The 19,475-nt window shown below is 35.0% G+C and overlaps 2 protein-coding genes and 1 long non-coding RNA gene across 3 annotated transcripts; all 3 read right to left on the reverse strand.

Annotated features, from left to right (window-relative positions):
* Positions 1 to 3,506: 3,506 nt before the first annotated feature.
* On the reverse strand, positions 3,507 to 5,502 carry LOC125198019. The gene is made up of 4 exons (XR_007172337.1): positions 5,388 to 5,502; positions 5,242 to 5,309; positions 4,155 to 4,215; positions 3,507 to 3,693 (listed from the first exon to the last, which is right to left on the reverse strand). It is a non-coding gene; the product is annotated as an uncharacterized LOC125198019 (long non-coding RNA).
* A 6,528-nt stretch (positions 5,503 to 12,030) lies between these two features.
* LOC125198018 (leucine-rich repeat receptor-like serine/threonine/tyrosine-protein kinase SOBIR1) lies at positions 12,031 to 14,232 on the reverse strand. The gene has a single exon (XM_048096484.1). The coding sequence runs from the start codon at positions 14,185 to 14,187 to the stop codon at positions 12,268 to 12,270; it is 1,920 nt and encodes a 639-aa protein (XP_047952441.1). The 5' UTR covers positions 14,188 to 14,232; the 3' UTR covers positions 12,031 to 12,267.
* Positions 14,233 to 18,914: 4,682 nt separating this feature from the next.
* LOC125198020 (cineole synthase 1, chloroplastic-like) lies at positions 18,915 to 19,466 on the reverse strand. The gene has a single exon (XM_048096486.1). It carries the CDS (start codon positions 19,464 to 19,466, stop codon positions 18,915 to 18,917), a length of 552 nt encoding a protein of 183 aa, XP_047952443.1.
* Positions 19,467 to 19,475: the final 9 nt, after the last annotated feature.

The following is a 19,475-nucleotide window of genomic DNA, read 5'->3' on the forward strand; positions in this document are numbered from 1 at the left end:
TGCAAAGGGATGTACAAATTGTGGGCCAAATATGCTTTAACTTTATATGTTTCACGTGTGTTTCGCCCCAGCAGGCTTAGCCCTGCTTCCTCTGCAGGCTTCAACTTGGGCTTGTCGGGCTCCAATGTGCCGCAATCATTTTCCATATTTTGCATTTTCAATTCTTATTTAAATTAGTATTATGTATATATTTAATAGCAGTCCTTATAATCATACGAATTATGCTTCAATTTTTAATTTGAATTTTTATTGTTGAAAAATATACTTATAAGTTTTTTTATTATTATTTTGAGAATTTGACATGAATTACATTGGTCTATAGATGAAATATTTTGATTTATTCCCAGTTCAAAAATACTTTTGAAAAGCTCTTGAGTTTTGATTTTAATTTTTAATGATGCTTCTAGTGTTGGATTTTGATTACTGAAAATGACAGTTAAAGGTTTTATCATAAACTATTGTTTTTCTTTTATTTCTTTCAGCGAAGTTTGGATTGTTCATGGATCTTTATTATCACGCATGCAAATAAAGGGATGTGTTTATATCATTATACTAAATATTTTGTAAAATAGAAAACAAATCTTCTTCATTGGATTTATTAATCCTGATGGCTATGATTAAAACTAATGACGTACATTATTGTATCGTTTTCGTACATTAAAGGGTAAAAATGGTAAAGTGACAAACACGGATTTTGCATGTTTTTAAAGGCTAGATTTGACTCATTTTAAATGTCAATCATGCAAATTATGTTCTTAAATTGCATATGTTATACATTTGGTATTTTTAATGTGTTTGTTGATATATGATAGAAAAAGATAGAAAAAAAGGTGCAAAAAGACCAAGGTGCAGCAGCCACTGTTCGAGCCCATTCTGCCATCGGATTTGGAGTCCAATCAGTGATTTATGCATATCATTCTCTTCCTCTTCGAAAGAGCTTCGCGTGGATATCTCGCACGTCTCAATCGGAGTTCTGTGGAGAAAGTTATGTCTATTCTACGAACGTTGCGCAGTGCAGTCAAAGCTGACGGGAATTTAGGCGGAAATTCACGGAAGAAAATTTATTATTATATTGTGAAGCCCAATCTCTCCCGTTTATTGTAGGGCACGAAAATTATCAAAGCAAAACCTTTTTCCACCTATAAATACCTCTTAACCTAATTCATATTCTTTTATCTCAGAGCCTCCAATCCTTCCCCCCTCTACACATTCATTCATTCATCCCATATTCCATACATAATCATCCATCTTCCATTGAAGCGGAGCTCTGCAGATCCAGGCAAGAGAAGACTGGAGATTGGAGATTCAACCTTTGGTTTTATCTATTTCTTTCATGTCTCGTACTTTATTTGTAGTTTTTACTTGTCTATGAGTGGAACATCTTTTGTGGATTTTTTGGTGAAGATATTCAATTGGTTTTTCTTGTTAGCTCTTGCAGTTATTTGATTTATCCTTGTGCCTTCTATATTCAATAGATTAGCTACCTCTTGAATACATGTTAGAGTTGATTAGAGTACTCGGGAGACGAAATAGTTGACTTGGAAAAGGGATAACTCACACTTTAATTCAATAGAACTCGGGAGAGTTGAGGTTTCATATGAGGTCAATGGTATTACAATCTTTTAGGAGTTAGGTCTGAGAATTAGAAGGGGACTTCAATTACTACACCTAATCTACGGATTTCTCACCTCGGGAGGGGGTTTAATCTAGTTAAGTGACCGACTTAATAACTCTAGAGACCGTAATTCAAGGAAGTCAATTGTGTTTTGAATCCTAAAATTCTACTTTCTTACGCCTGCTTTGTATCATTATTTTTATGCTTTTTGTTATTTGCTTATTTGTTTTCTTTCTTTTTTACTTTACTTCTGATTTGCGTTTTCCTTCTCCTTTTTACAAATATATTTTTTTCTTTCTTTTTTAAGAAAAATTAGAATCTCTTTCCCTCTATTTTTATTTTATTTTCTCCACATAATTCACACACACACTTCAAATTCACATCATTTAATCAAATTCTTTGGATTCTACCGATTATTCATGTGCTTAAATGCTAATCAACACAAGGTACGTTCTCTCTTAATTTCTGAGCTTTGATCTTGAATTTTTTCATTGAATGACCTTATTGTTGATATATATACTGGGAGTTTTGATAGGAGTTTGATGGGTGATGATTTAATTGGGATTTATTCTCGGTGAATTTGTGAGTTTTGGATTTTTGTAAGAAATAATTGTTGGGTGTGCTTGAGTATGTTTGATCTTTGGTGGATGAAAATTGAATATCACTTTGGTTTGATTGTTGATATACATAGTTCATGTTCATAGCATTGCGAGGCTATTTTATCTTGCATGAATTGTGTTTTTAAGAGCTTAAATTGTTTTGCGTGATCTTGGTCTATTGTCGAAAATTTTTGCAATTAATTGGGGGATAGAGAATATTACGGAGGATGAAAAATATCATGTTAAGGTAGATAATTTGATTTGCATATTTTATGTCTTGATATGATTAAAGTTTGGGGGATTGCCACATATTATGCATTGTACTCTACTACAATCTTCCTCATTCTATAATCACATTGCGAAATTGTAGGTACAAAAGGCATCCCAAAGGAAGTCCCGAGAATGGGGGATAACTTGAGCTTCAAAGAACGTCAAGCTAAAGACGTTAACCAAGCGCTTGTTGGGAGGCAACCCAACATTGGTATCATTTTTTTCCATTTTTATTTTTCTATTTTTTTTGTTTAATTTGTTTTCTTAGCTTGCTCACATCCCTACCGACTTTTCAAACTTATTCTTAACGTAGTTTTGAATAAGTTTGGGGTGATGAAGTGGTGGACCGTGATTTAGTTGTTTTTGTTAGTTTTTTATTTTTATTTTAATAAACCCGAGGTGAATCTTGTCATGAGCATAACATAGAAAACTTAGAAATACTCATGTTTAGGGACATAGGCCGAGTTGCCCATGATAAAAAGTTCTTTTATGTGTTGGTTGAGTTGACTTGATGCATTGATTTGAAGGTTAGGTTAAAAGGTGCACAATTAATAAATTGCTTGTTTGCTTTGAATCATGCTTATACCTTGTGAGACTTGAGCTATAATTTCCTTCTTGTGTGATTTATCTGCATTCATGTATTTGTTTCTAGAACTTGCTCCTAGTCTGCCTAAGTCTACATAGTGTTTAAATGATAAAAGAGGACGTTAGGCCATCCTTCTTAGCTACTTTCTATATCCAAATTATTGACCTTACTCAAAACATTTTTTCGTCTTTAAAGCCTTTTTCTTTGGAAGCTAAATAAAGGGGAATCTCCATGCAATCTTGGCGAATTTTAGTTTATATTTTGTGAAAAGAGTTGGAGAGATAATGTCACGCCCGCATTTTCTAAGGATTAGAAAACACGGTTGATCGCGACTAGGGGAGGGTTAAAGAAGCGGGGAAGAAAAAGGGAACAACGAAATATACACGACCAAAACAAAAGATTAACTAAGAAACTTAAAACAATCTCGAAGACTGTCTCAACAAAACTTACTTTGAATAATAAGACCCAATGATAAAACAGTCCAAAGGAAATTTAGGATTTTAGCGGAAGCGTCAAGACATGGAAAAATGCCGAGTATGAAGACCCGACAAATCCAACAACCAAACAAGATATAATTTTCCAACAACTCTGCTCAACATCCTCCACGTCCATCGCCGCTCAATCTGCACATTAAGAAAAACAATATGCAGGGCTGAGTACTTGATGCACTCAGTGGACACATTCCAAAATACAGTTTGTCAAGCCATAAACGAGTGTTCTTGGGGGTTTTAATTAAAAGAACCCAAGTACACTAAAAACATATTTTTATAGTAAAGTTCGGTTGCGCAACCATTTTCCATCCACATCCACCATCACCATATCTGAACTACATGACAAGGAACGTGGCCACGAACCAAGTTACTAGACCGGCCAACTCCAATGAGATAGCGCACGATCTACTGGGTGTACACCAGTCCTGAGCAGGGTTTGCGGCCCTACTGGGACCCGAATTCGTTAACATACATGGCATAGCCACTTCAGATAGGTTCATTCAAACACAAAACATGACAAGACAAACATTTTTCACCTCCTTTCACATATCAAAATATTTAGGACATAGTCCTTATTTAAAACGAAAGCCCACCTCACAAGCTTACTCCTCACTCACTTCTTATTCCAACCGCCAACAATGTGCACAGCTCACCCTTTTCGAAATAACATCGTATGCAAAAATTAGACTTTGCATAATAAATTAATTTAAAAATGATGCATGCATCCTATGTGCGTGTGTTCAAATTATCCTTCATTCTTTCATAGAGAAAACACATATATAAAGTCCTCATATTTCCTGCTTTAATTCATCGCGTAGTAAACTGCTCAAACAATTTCCGTCTACGGCTCGAGCTTACAATTAAACAAAAAAAAATCCACTAAAGAAATATTTTAGTCTAACAACAAAAGTAACAACTAAATAAAGCAAATTACTATCTATATACTCCCCGCAAACACACATGCATATATATATATATATTCCTAACCCAAAACCAATTTAATTGGGCCTATTAGATAAATTAAATAATAGTGGAAAAGAAGAATGTAGCCAAAACCTAAAACTAAAGATAAGAAAAGGAAAAAGAATTTAGTACATAAAAATACTCCCAGCCATCACCAAACGCCTATGTCTTTCTCTTTGAAACTCAAAAGCTCACGCTCCCTCCCTCTGCCTTTCTTCTACAATTCCAAAATTAGATCTTTTCTCTTGGTCCCTCCTCTAAAATTCACCACTAGCTCCCCCTCAAATTCTCACTCAGGCAGAAACTAAATCCTGATTCTCGTCTCTCAACACCAGTGGCCGTCACCACCACTTCTCACACTACCCGAGCTCGATCGGTTCGTGCAGCTGCTGTCTGGCACCGTCAGCCGCCCTCCTAGCGCCGTCCAGCCGCCGTCAGGCAGCGCTGCTTCACACGACAGGTAAGTCCCCCTCCTCATTTCCCCAAATCTTAAACCTTTTATTAAGTTTCTAATTGTTCGATTCACACATTTTGAGCAGACAAGGGATTTTAAAGAATTTAAATTGAAGAGATCAAGAGAAAACAAGAGGGCAACTTCTGATGATAATAAAGATTAAGACTTTATCAAGAAGAATCATTCCACATTTTCAGAAATTCAAATGATGGACTACCGTGAATGTATGGAAATATATCATAGAATCGAAGAAAAGAAAATACCTGTGGGAGAAAGGAAAGTTGCACAGGTTGCAGGTTTTGCATATCACAATTTTCTCTTTTCTCCCTCACTGTGATGTCGAGAAATTTGGATTATGGAATCAATAAATATGGAGACTTTCAGTATTCATGGAATGAGGAGAATTTACCTTTTGATGGAGAAGAAGATAAATAACGGCAGATTGGAAGAATGATGAAGTCAAGTTGTGGGGAAATATATGAGAAGAAGAAGAGATTTTTAGTTAGAGATTTTCAGGGAACATGGAGATGCGGGAGAAAATCGTGTGAGAGAATTGGGAGAATTCAATGGGAAAAATAGGAATAAATTTATAGAATGAAAGTAGCCCAATTGCAATAGGATAAATGAGCTAAAATAAGATTCATAAAAGTGATACACCCAAATATTTGATTTAAAACATTGATTAAATTGTGGAGTTTTATTTTGGTACTTTGGTGTTATTCCAAGTACTTGTAAACAAACGTCCAAATTTTTCATCAGAATCTCACGTTATTCTCGTCTACTACTTTCACCACACCATTAACCAAATAACAAATCAAGCATTCACTATTTCCATTCGCAACCAATCAAAACAAAGACGATATTTTACTCAAGGTCTATCACTCGTTCGTACTCAAAACAAAAATCTTAAAGTAAAATGTAACATGAAAAGCGGGTGTTACAGATAAGGTAAAAATAAAAGTAGTGTGCTTACTTGTGAAAAGTGCATAGACATGTGTTTGAATGGGATATTTGGTTGTTCATAAAAGAAAAAAAAAAGAAAGAAAGGATGTACAAAAGTAAAAAAATGAAAAAAAAAATGAAAGAAAAGAAAAAAATCAAAAGAATTTGGGAAGTGAGAAGAAATTTAGACAAAATCTAGAATTTACTGAGATTCGAATTGTTGGTGGGGTGCTAAGTTTGATGTAGTAGAACTTGATCACTTTTGCTATGTTTGGGTTTAGTAACTTTTTAGCCATATTTCCTCACCTTATCAAAGAGCCTACATTATAACCTAAAATAAAAACCTTTCGGATTTTTGATTTTAATCACGTCAAGTAGAGGAGGGATTAGACTTTGAGCAAGCCTATGGTAAACTTTGCATGTTGAGCATACACTTTTCCCAATATACACTTTGAGAGTGAGTGATAAACACACTTCTAAACACTTGTGAGCGCATGTATTTCAAGGTGATCAACGAGCTAGTAATGAAAATGCACTAATTTGCTTAATTTGATTTTTATTATTTGTCAAACTCTTTATTTTATTGTAATTTTTGAGGCAACTATGAAGTCTAGTTCTTAGCATCCGTGTTTCTTTATTAGTTTTTCTCTTATTTTGTTTGAGGACAAATAAATAATTAAGTTTGGGGAAGTTGACAAACACGGATTTTTCATGTTTTTAAAGGCTAGATTTGACTCATTTTAAATGTAAATCATGCAAATTATGTTCTTAAATTGCATATGCTATACATTTGGTATTTTTAATGTGTTTGTTGATAAATGATAGAAAAAGATAGAAAAAAGGTGCAAAAAGGCCAAGGTGCAACAGCCTCTGTTCGAGCCCATTCTTCCATCAGATTTGGAGTCCAATCAGTGATTTATGCATATCATTCTCTTCCTCTTCGAAAGAGCTTCGCGTGGATATCTCGCACGTCTCAATCGAGTTCTGTGGAGAAAGTTATGTCTATTCTACGAACGTTGCGCAGTGCAGTCAAAGCTGACGGGAATTTAGGCGGAAATTCACGGAAGAAAATTTATTATTATATTGTGAAGCCCAATCTCTCCCGTTTATTGTAGGGCACGAAAATTATCAAAGCAAAACCTTTTTCTACCCTATAAATACCTCTTAACCTAATTCATATTCTTTGATCTCAGAGCCTCCAATCCTTCCCCCTCTACACATTCATCCATCCCATATTTCATACATAATCATTCATCTTCCATTGGAGCGGAGCTCTGCAGATCCCGGCAAGAGAAGACTGGAGATTGAAGATTCAACCTTGGGTTTTATCTATTTCTTTCATGTCTCGTACTTTATTTGTAGTTTTTACTTGTCTATGAGTGGAACATCTTTTGTGGATTTTTTTGGTGAAGATATCAATTGGTTTTTCTTGTTAGCTCTTGCAGTTATTTGATTTATCCTTGTGCCTTCTATATTCAATAGATTAGCTACCTCTTGAATACATGTTAGAGTTGATTAGAGTACTCGGGAGACGAAATAGTTGACTTGGAAAAGGTATAACTCACACTTTAATTCAATAGAACTCGGGAGAGTTGAGGTTTCATATGAGGTCAATGGTATTACAATCTTTTAGGAGTTAGGTCTGAGAATTAGAAGGGGACTTCAATTACTACACCTAATCTACGGATTTCTCACCTCGGGAGGGGGTTTAATCTAGTTAAGTGACCAACTTAATAACTCTAGAGACCGTAATTCAAGGAATTCAATTGTGTTTTGAATCCTAAAATTCTACTTTCTTACGCCTGCTTTGTATCATTATTTTTATGCTTTTTGTTATTTGCTTATTTGTTTTCTGTCTAGTTTAATTAATCCAAAACCAAAAACTCTGTGTCTCTAGATAGTATGTGATGCTTAGTATATGGTAGTCAGTTGCAATCTTATTCCTTGTGTTCGATATCCCGGTACTGACCTTTAGCTATACTAGATCTACCCTGTATGCTTGCAGGTATTTTTAGTGCTAATAAATAGTGCATCATAAAGTACAACTATACATGACTTCGGTACATGATGTAGTTATATTTGCACATCATGTTCTATTAGTACATGATGTTAATGTATGAAAATAGTATTTTAATGTACAAGTCTCACACATTCATGTGCGTAGGTTACTGAATAATGTACACATTCTCACAGGTATATCGTACATTACTGTCCGACTCATGCTTTTGTGGATGGAAGCTATACTATATAGCATCTACAAATTCACAAAAAGCATGAGTCGGAAAGTAAAGTACGATATACCCATGATAATGTATGATACTATATATTATCATGTGTATATCGTACATTACTGTCCGACTCATGCTTTTGTGAATGAAAGCTATATTATATAGCATCTACAAATTCACAAAAGCATGAGTCGGACAGTAATGTACGATATTCCCATGATAATATATACTATCGTACATTATCAAGGGTATATCGTACATCACTTATCCAATAATGTAGCATCGTATTAATTCCCTTAGGGCCGAAAGTTAACATCATTCACCAAGGGTTTAGTAGTCCATGGGGCTAGGGTGTAGTACCTTCGTATTAGCATAACGTTCACTAACCGAAGGAAGTTAGATTCAGTCCCCTAGGGTTAACTTATCCATAGGGCTAGGGTATAGTATCCACACGATTACCCTAGTGAACGTTGTGTTACTGAGTCGGTACAACACCCTAGCCTCATGGATTGCTAAACCCTTAGAGTATGGATATAGCTTTCGACATTCATTCAATAAATTATAATCTACATCACGTAGAAGGGACATATACGTTAAAACACATTAATGTTACATTAATGATCAAATTAATGTATACATTAAGTTAATGTACGTATCCATATAAATGATGTAACAGTAATATACCCAAATTGTCCTTTAATGTACGAAAATGATATAATAATGTACGGCGATGCTTTTAATCATAGACATTAGATTAATAGATCCAAGGATTGATATTAGTGTTATGTTTAAGACTAAGGAGGTGTAAGGACCTTAATGCACCCTTGCAAATAAAAGCACATATCCCACTTCAAACAAAAATAAATAAAAGGAATAAGTTCGAAAAATTCAAAAATCCCAAAATTCTCCCAATTCTGCCGCCACCAATGGAATTAGGACGACACATTCCCTAGATGTTTTGTTGCTATTGCATAACCGGCCAGTCGAGGATGGACGAAGAAGGTGCAATATTTGGGTCACGATCTTTAGGCAAGCGAACCGCTAGCGTCTTCACCTATTGCGATAGATAACTAGAGAGGAAATGTAAGGAAAAACGATGGGCCGTCGATCGCACAGTGTTTTTCGACGTCTCCTCCCAACTACGCATATCCACAACCATCAACAAAACACAAAACTTGGGACGTGTTCACTTTAATTGTTATGGATTGAATAGAATTGAAACTTAGGACTAATATTATTGGGTATAGCCCACATAATTTCATAGTGTTAAAGTGCTCATATCATCCTAAGCATAATTTTTTTAACTAGATCTGATTAATTGTTATCCATGATAATTTTATGTGAATCGTCCAAAATTTTGGATATAGCCCACATAATTTCATAGTGTTAAAGTGCTCATATCATCCTAACATAAGTTTCTTAACTAGATCTGATTAATTGTTATCCATGACAATTTTATGTGAATCGTCCAAAACTATAATACAGAAACAAATTTTAAGTAATATTTTTCTCTTTCTACGAGATGACTGGTTACAACGAAATTACTGCCCTCAATATTGGTTGATACAATGCGTATACTATGTATTTATTATGATCGACAATCATAATTTTGAATGATTATAAGAATTCAACAATAATTTTATTCACTGGAGTAAATTTGACTTTATTTTGATTATTCTGGGGTTAACGTATAATATGACATCTATTTGGGGTACTATCATAATTACCAAAAAAGTAGTGGAGTAATTGAGGAGTGATGATAGTTTACATTTAAAATATTAAATCATGATTTCATCCAGAAATTGATTATCATCTCTGTTGCTGACTTCAGCTTAATCTGCACCCGTCAATTTGATTAAAATACTTTTGATTCTGTAACCCAAAATTAGTAAAATTTCGAATTTCCTTGCGATTTTCAATTAATTTCGCTGGTGTTCATGGAACAGGTTTCAATTCGCGCCATTTTCAGATTCGATCGGGAAAATTGGATATGCAGGTATACCGTGTTTTCTTCTTATTTTTGATTAACTTTTCAAAACTCAAATTAATATTCAGCAACTTGTGTTTGTTGAAGCAGAGGTTCAATTTTAGTTGCATTTGTGGGAAAAAGTTTCCTTTTTCTGTTCAATTTCATTTTCCCAAATGCAGAGTATTTGGTATATTTTGTGATGAGCCACTGAAGAAACTTGATCTTGTATGAAATGCCCATGTTGAATGCGATAACTATTTTCAGTTTTTATTTGATGAAACACTCAATTTTCTGTAAATTTGATATATCTGTAGGCTAATTACGGATTTGGATCCCCTGGTGCTAACTACGGTTAGTATGTGCCATCAAGGAGATGGACATCAAACAAACCGCCGTCGTTTAGGCTGTGCTGTGTTTAAGCCATAGCAGAGGATCCGAATCCAGCTAACTACTGGTGATAATTCTGTTGTTCTGATTATGCTAACTGATATTTGCTTTAGAAGTAGATTTATGATACTGTTCCAGTGTGAGTGAGGTAACAGATTGATATGTAGAATGGTTGAATTAACTGGCATTTAGTTTTATGTAAGTTGGCCATTCAACTCAAAATCGATAAATTGTTGGAATATCAGCAAGCCGTATACAAAATGTCCTCTTCTAACTTTTTTCCCAGAAGGTTACATTTGGTCAACCTTTTGGGATCGAATGAATTTGACCTTGTACTTCTTGATATGTTATTCTTTATTTGTATCGTGCATGTTTTGCCCCGTAGTTGAAGCAATCTGTGTTTTGGAGATATTTGTTTTACTAAAAGTGGTATTACAATCTTCCATATCCAAACTGCTTGTGTAAGATTGCATCAAATTTTGAAATTTGTTGTGGAGTCTTAGACTGATGCAGAGTTTGTTTAGTTGTGTTTAATAAGTACCAATTCCTGTACTGATTCAAGTGCCAACCTCGCCTCCCCCATATAGTTCTGTTAGCTGAGTTTCGTGTTTGAGAATCAATCTTTCGAATTATATTATATGAACGAGCTTATTGACTCTACATCTCACTTACTTGAAATAGGAATAACGTTTTAGTTCTTTGTCAAATGCATCCAACGTGAATGTAATGAAGCTGAGCTGTGATCTCCTCCAAATTTTTGTGGTGGGTAAGAATTAGAAACCCAGGCATCTCTGTTTTCAACTGTTGAAGAAAAAGCCACTCTTTTTATAGTTTTATACTATACAATTACTTGCTATCTTCTGCAATATTTTGCATTGTTGAATGACATATGGTACTGTTTCTCCTCTGTGTATGATGTTCTAGAGGCTATCCAGCATGCTGCTGCAGATGGCTCGTTGAAAATAAAAGCAGCTCTTCTAGAGAGGATACTTCCTCAATTACTTTTAGATTTTTGAGGCCTTTGAGCTTTGATTTTCAGTTGAGTTGCAAAGTCTTGCATTAAACATGATTATTTCTCCTCAAAGACAAATTTTTAACTTTTTTACCACTAAAATTCCTATGTACTTAGAATTATTTCATGGTTACTTTGCTGTTTGTGCTTGTAAAAAGTCTGTCTGAGTCCCTAATCATGTGACAACGTGTCTTCCGTGGTATGAAATTGTTGGAAAAAGTTTATTAGTCGGGTTAGATCTCTTGGACCTCTTAGCGAAAGAGATAAGAGGTAGCTGTAGAATGTGGGAAATGCATCTTCCGTGAGCAGGCTGATCTCGTAGTGAATTGTACTGTTTGTGTTTGTATTCTGATTGTGATTTTGCTATATAACTTTCAAATCAAATTGTCTGTTATGTAAACTTTTCCTGATACATATATGCAGTGCAGTGATGCCCATGGAGCTTGTTTTACTTCCTATGATGTTTGAAAATGACTTAATTCTGAATCATGTATGTCTTTAGTCTTTACTGGAGTTTATGTAATAGAATGTGCATTGCGACTGAACCGAATTTGATACATCAGATTTGTAACATGTTACCCATAAATTGCTTAGATAAAGGACTTGACCATCATAGTACATGAGCATGTAGAACTATACTGATAAACTGAACCTAAACAAGACTTTCACACATCTTACACTGGAAAAAATTGAAACCTTCTTAATATGCATCTGTGTGGATAAACTGGCAGATAATTTGGTTTGTCTCACATCAATCACTCTTAATCTGCGATAACATGCATCGAGCATTCTTACTGTCTGGCCTCTCCTTAGGATTATCCAGAGTGCAGAAGCAGGCAACCTTGAGAACTAAGAGCATCTGCTCCTCAAAGCCATTTCCTAAGAGGTTTGGATCGATTGCCCTCTTGGGGTCTTCAGAGGCCATCACGTTCCTCATCCATTGCACCAATCCTGTCTCGTCCGTGTGCTGGAAGAACTCATCAGATGGCATCTTTCCAATGACCAGCCCGCCAAGCAGCACGCCGAAGCTGTAAATGTCACACTTCTCTGTGAACTTGAAAGTTTGGTAATACTCAGGAGCTATATACCCCACTGTTCCTGCTACATTTGAGGTTGAGACATGAGTGTGAGCTTCAGGGACAGCTTTTGCCAGCCCGAAATCTGCAATTCGGGCTTCCATCTCATCATCCAGCAGCACGTTTGCGGGTTTCAAGTCTCTGTGGATTATGCGAGGGTTTTGATGCAGATGAAGGTACTCCAGCCCTGCTGCCACCCCTACTGCGATCCTATATCGTGCTGGCCAATCTAATTCTCTTTTTCCTTCTGATACTAACTTCATGTAATCTTGCAGGCTGCCATTCCTCATGTATTCATACACCAGGTAATGGCAATTGGGCCGTGGCAGATAAGCTAGCAGGGAAAGCAAGTTGCGGTGCCTGATTTGGCCCATGGTTTGAATCTCAGACCTAATCTGTCGGATCTTTTTGGTTAAGAGCTTGCTGTCTTCTTCATTCACGCCCCCATCTGCATCTGTAGGCAGTTGAATTATCTTCTTGACCGCGATTTCTTTCCCGTCGCTTCCAGGTAAAGCAGCTCTATAAACTTCCCCACAGCCACCTCTCCCTATAACTTCAAGTGATTGCAGTCCATCTTCTTTTTCCAGAAATGCCAAGTCCTCGGGCTTCTTGATCATCGAGCTGTATATCTTCAAGCTCGTGTCTTTACTATCTGCTCTGATTAAGCGCATCAACAGCTTGAAAACCGTGGAGAATACCAATCCAGACACACAGCCTGCTAGAATGCCAGCCATGAATCCAAGAACCCAGTCTGTCACTTTCTTCTTCTTGTTGTTCTTTCGCTTATTATTTGCAGTTGTTGCTGATGGTGATGGGGCTTGAGCATTAGCCATGCTCGAAGAAGAAGGCGCCATGGCCGGATTGGATTGGTTTCTCTCCGAGCTCTCTGCAAACACATACCGCTTCGGGCTTCTCTCCTCCTCAGCCAAATCAACGGACAAGTACTGATCAAGCTGAACATTCGTCGATTGAATTGGGTCCTCAAGCAAGCTGTTTCCGGAGACGTTGATGAACCTCAGGTTCCGAAACCCTCTCATCGAAACCGGCACTTTCCCTGCAAACTTGTTGTTTGCAAGGTTGAGCTTTTCCAGATTGGGGAAGTGCTTCAAGAATTTCAAGTCCCCTGCAAACTTGTTCGAGGATAGATCCAGGATTCGGAGGCGAATCAGTGACGAGAATCCGGCCGGGACGTTTCCAGATAACAGATTGTTTCCGAGGTTCAGCACCTGGAGTTTCTGGCAGTGGATGATTTGAGGTGGGATTTGGTTAGAAATCTGGTTGTTTGGCAATGAAAGTTCTTTTAGCTCAGAGAGCTGGCCAATGGCTGTAGATATTTTTCCATGGAGCTGTTGGGATTCGATGACAATCCCGACAACTCTAAGAACGTAGGAATCGTTCATGATTCGTCGTTCGCATAGAACTCTGCCGGAGTCGCAGAGATCGACAGCCGGAGTAGGCTTGATGCCTAAGTCATTGTGGATGTGCAAGAGGGCCTCATGGTCAGAGGGGAGAAGACTGAGTTTTGATTGAGCAATGATGGTTAATGCGAAGAAACAGAGGAGAAAGAGAGAGAATTCATGGCGAGGTAGCGCCATATGGCGGCTGCGGCCGGCCAGTAAGAGGAGGAGGTGGTGGAGGAGGAGGAGGAGGAGGAGGAGGTAGTGGCTGGTTTTGCCGTTGTGGTATAGTCTGGCAGGCTTATGTTGACTTTATATGAAGCTTCATTTTTGCCGTGTGGAAAAATTTGTGAAGATGGGCCAATCTCTGGCCATCATTTCTTTGTCATTAGTTGACTTGGAAATTACCTAAAATAGCCCTATGTGTTTTATTTTTTAGGATATATGAATTGTGTTTTTTATTAATTATGGGTGTTCCAACAAGCAGACTTTTTTCTCAACTTATTGTTGACTAGACATTCTAAAATATATACTTCCTCCGTCCTACTTAAAATGCAACATTTGAGAATCGGCACGAGATTTTATGTAGTGTTATTTTGTGAGTTAATGAAGAGAGAATAAAATAAGAGAGATGAAAAAGTAGAGATAGAGTTGTTTCCATTTTAGGAAACATTTCATTTTTAATGGGACAACCAAAAAAGGAAAACGGTGCATTTTTAATGGGACATGGGGAGTAGTAGACTAGTAGTAGTAGATAATGTTGTAAATTGTAATATTATCAAAATCTAATGAAACTTTGCGAACTCATATTTGGCGTGTTTTTTTCTAAGCTACTCTCTCCGTCCCACTTTAGGAGTCCCGGTTGAGTTCGACACGAGTTTTAATAAATATAAAGGAAAGTTGGTGAAAAAAATAGTGGAATGTGGGTCCTATTTTTTTATATTAGTTTTAAAATAATATGTGAGTGGAAAAAAGTTAGTGGAATGTGGAACCTAATACCATTTATGGAATATTCCAACCGAGACTCCTAAAGTGGGACACCAAAAAATAGTAAACCAGGACTCCTAAAGTGAGACGGATGGAGTATTATCTTTACTTAGATATTTCTTCTGTATGAGCAGGGGCATAAATTTTAATGTAAAATATAAAAGACTGAAAAATAATTAAAATAATATTAGTGAATGTGAGACCAATATCATTACTAATGTGATGAAATTGATTTCTTTTAAAAAATAATTGACCTAATTTTGTCAAATAAGCTAAAATAATGAAAATAAACTAATTTCTTTTAAGGACGGAGGGAATATATCATAAAATATACTCCATGATGTTATTGTGAAATTTGAAATGTGAGTAAGTTGGTTTTAGTAGAATCGAAGGTTTTTGTTTGTGCTTGAAATTTGAATATGCAAAATTATAAATGAATAAAGTTATTTCAGTTATTTGTTTGAAATTATAAATTTTACAATTCAATTCTATACTATTATCATAAAAATTATACTTGTTAAGTATATTTCTAAGTACTTCGTTTTCATAACAAATAAAAACTACTGTATCACGCTGTTATGAGAATCATTTTTTTTTCAAAAATCATTTACTTTCTCTACCACCAATATGTGTCTTATGTTTACTATATAGTCTTTTCACAAATGCTTTTCTTCATGAACTATTTTTATTATAATTTATGAGTAATACATAAAAATAAGATTCGGATTCTATTAGTTCATTCAAAATATATTATCGTAAACTAATATATATAAATAAGACTCACATTCTGTTAAAAAATTCCAATCATTTTCTTCTTCATTTGCTTAAAGTTTAAACCTTATAAGCAAGTCAACTTAAGCAAAATATTGGCCGATGGAGAGATTTAGCATTTTAAACGTAAATCTGAAGTTTGAAAGTTTTTTCTTGACTCAAAAATGAACTAACCAAATTTGAAGAGGAATAAACAAGCTCTCGACTTGTTTACTCTATACATGATCATATGACGAGCCAAAGATCAAAATAAACAAAAGAACAAAAACGAAAAGAAAATAATTGAAAAAACGATACACATATTGACTGACATTCACGAGTCTAGGAATATAGTTGTTTCACAAACTATATATTTGTCCTTGACTGTCATTAACAAGTAGTAGTATTTAATTTTTTCTTTTGTTTTCTATCAAAATTGTTTATATAGTGCCATCTTTACTTTGATTTATCATACCCCTTTAGGTGGGGTTATAAGCTAATAGAAGTAAAATATAATACTATTTGTCTAATTAGAATTATATTTGTCCTTGACTGTCATTTACAAGTAGTAGTATTTAATATTTTCTTTTCTTTTCTATCAAAATTGTTTATAATGCCATCTTTACTTTGATTTATCATACCCCTTTAGGTGGGGTTATAAGTAAATAGAAGTAAAATATAATATTATTTGTCTAATTAGAATTTGTTCGATTTGAAAGATTAAACTATGAATTAATGCGATTGAATTTCATAACTTAATTCTAGATGGATAATCATATAATAATGAGTCATAGTAATCAAACGACATCTTAAGATTAAATTAGTAATATGATTGAGTCATGAGATACAATATAATCTTGACATTATGAAAGCGGACCAAGATACATTGTCATGAGCGGTGCTTTTCAAAAATTACGATCAAACGAGAAATAAAATTAGTTATGGTCTTTAATCAAAATTAATCCTGCCAACCGAACTGCAATTTAGTTTTTATTAGTGGCCGACTGTTTATTCGTGTATTTTATGACTAGAAATTAAGATTAATTTCGAGTATAGGTTTTGATTTTTACGTTAATAATTTGATTACACTTGACTATTTTATTGTTTAGAATTTACCATTATTTTCCAACTTAGTACTATTTCAATTTTCAACTAATATGTTGGCCCACACAAGTCTTCCCTTCTAATTTTGTGATTTGTCCAAGTCAATATTTAATGATAACAAAGTCAGTCAATTTCTTGATTAAGAATCTGAGATTAGTGATTGGGTGGATGACTGACAAACTTTCAATAAAGAGAATTTATAACGGTATAGTTAACACTTAACAGTTGTCTCGCTTGACTCACCAACTAAAAAGATAATCATACTTAATTAAGAATAAACTCGTTCAAATAAGTTTTTTTTCCTAAATTCGACATAATTATATACTCCTTCCGTCCACAAACAATAGATCTATTGATGTTTGGCACGAGTTTTAATGTAGAATTGGTAAAGTAAGAGATATGAGGAGAAAAAGTAGGTAAAGTAAGAGAGATAAGGAGAAAATGAGTAAAATATGAGAGAGAAGAAAAAGTGGGAAAAGTATGAGAGATAAATTTTTCATTTTTAGAAAGCGATCTATTTTTTGTGGACGTCCCAAAATGACAAAAGTGATCTATTTTTTGTGGACGGAGGGAGTAGTATTTTTTCAAAAGTCCATGTTTATGACCCATAATTTTTTTTTAAACATAAAATAGAACAAATTACAACTTTAAAAATCTATTACAAGATCCGAAGAAATAAACAGATTTCATTGTGTTTCTAAATGTCCTCTAATAGCAGTGATGGAGCACGTTATACTGATGGGTATATATTGTATAATGCCTATTTCAAGTCTGAACATGTCTAGACTATTGCTGAAAATTTTATTATTGCTACCCCTCTATTCCGCTATTACTTATCGCTAGTTTTTTTTAAGTCTATCAACCAATTCTTGTTACACTTACTTACGTTTACAATATTAATTGTTAATAAACCTTGCATTTTACTATAACATTTTTTCACTCACATTTAATTATACTTAGTGTAATTTCGTCCATCGGTTGGAAAAGTCCTAGCTCAAATGCAACGCTTAGTATTGAATACGACTATGACAGGGAGATAAAATTGTTCTACTGGGGGAATAAAGGATGGGCCTTGCGTGAGCTAAGTTTTTGTTAATATTAAACGGACTATTTTATGAGAAAATTTTCAAATAAATTATGAAAAATGATCAAATTCTGGGCCATTCTATATTTTTAAAATTTGAAAAATATATCATGGAAGATAATTTTTTTAATTATCACATCCTTCCATATTTTTTTGGCGAATTACGTATTGATGTGGCAACCATTTCAAAATACATGGACAAAATAACAACATCTAATTAAGCTAATTAAGTTCGAAACTGTTATGTTCACCTATTTTAAACTGACTATCATATCAACACGTAATTAATTTGCCAGAAAAATGGAAGGATGGGATATTTAAGAAAACTTCATCTTTTATTCATTTCTCAGATTTCAAAAAGTATTAGAGAAGAATTTTGTAAGTGTTTTTTTTTCAAATCATAATATCTTTTTCTATCTTACATATAAACCAAAGAAATGATGAACATAAGCATTTTATAGTGCTCCATAGAAAACAATAAACAATAACAAAATCAATATAAGCAAACGAACAGTACAACTTAAAGCATCATACATAAATCTGTAATCACCACAAAGCATTGAACTCTTCGCAGCTATAACTAGAATTAGAAGCTAGATCCCAATAATAATCTGATATCAAGTGTCACCTAACCCAGAGAGTATAATATATTTTCTTGAAAAGTCTATTTTCTTTTTGTTAACACGGTTCAAAAATCAAACTATAGTTATAAAATTGAAATATTTAGGATACAAGCTCCACCTCAGCATCTTTTTCAAGAAAAAAAAAAAAGAAATCAAAACCACTTGATATTGTTAATATAGATATGCCATCTTGCAATACATTTTTTATAGTGAAAAGGAAATATGCAAAGTGTACGTATATATATACACTTAAAATGAACATTGTATACACTAATTATAATGTAAAACTAATGTACCACAAAATGGAGTAAAATAAATTATACAACTGAGTATTATAAATCTCTTAATTGGTTCAAACATGAACACCACTTAGGTTTCTATGGGAGAAAATGGTGGAACAAACAGTCTCTCATCTGCTGATGTATGATGGGATGTTGTATGCCATGGCCATCCCCATAGTGATACATGTACTGCGCCATTCTCCCCAAATCCACCGCACATCCCACAAAATCCTTACAAAACAGAGAATCCTTCGCCACTCTGTCCTCATTCATCTTCTTCCACGTCTCCCCGATCATCCACTTCACGTGCTCCCGCGCCTCCTCTTCCGAGGCATTGTTGTCGTTCATGTAGCACTGGATTGACTTCGGCACGTCCCCTCTGTTCACCTCGTCCACCGAGGTCCCTAGGTCGTCTGCAAGCCGTAGGATGATGGACGACCAACGGACTATGTCGTGGTATCCGTACAAACTGTCGCAGGCCTCTTTCGTGAGAGTAGGGGTTACTCGGAAGAATGCGTGGGTTAGTATGGCCGCGGCTCCAACGGAGATCCATGAGGTGTTGAGATATTCTTCTAGATTTGGTTTGTATCCACTGTGGTACCATTTGGCCTCTACCAGATATGCTTCCACCAAATCCCTCCACTGCATGAAAATGTG

The sequence above is a fragment of the Salvia hispanica genome, unplaced genomic scaffold, assembly GCF_023119035.1.
Source record: "Salvia hispanica cultivar TCC Black 2014 unplaced genomic scaffold, UniMelb_Shisp_WGS_1.0 HiC_scaffold_1167, whole genome shotgun sequence".
Taxonomy (NCBI): Eukaryota; Viridiplantae; Streptophyta; class Magnoliopsida; order Lamiales; family Lamiaceae; genus Salvia; species Salvia hispanica.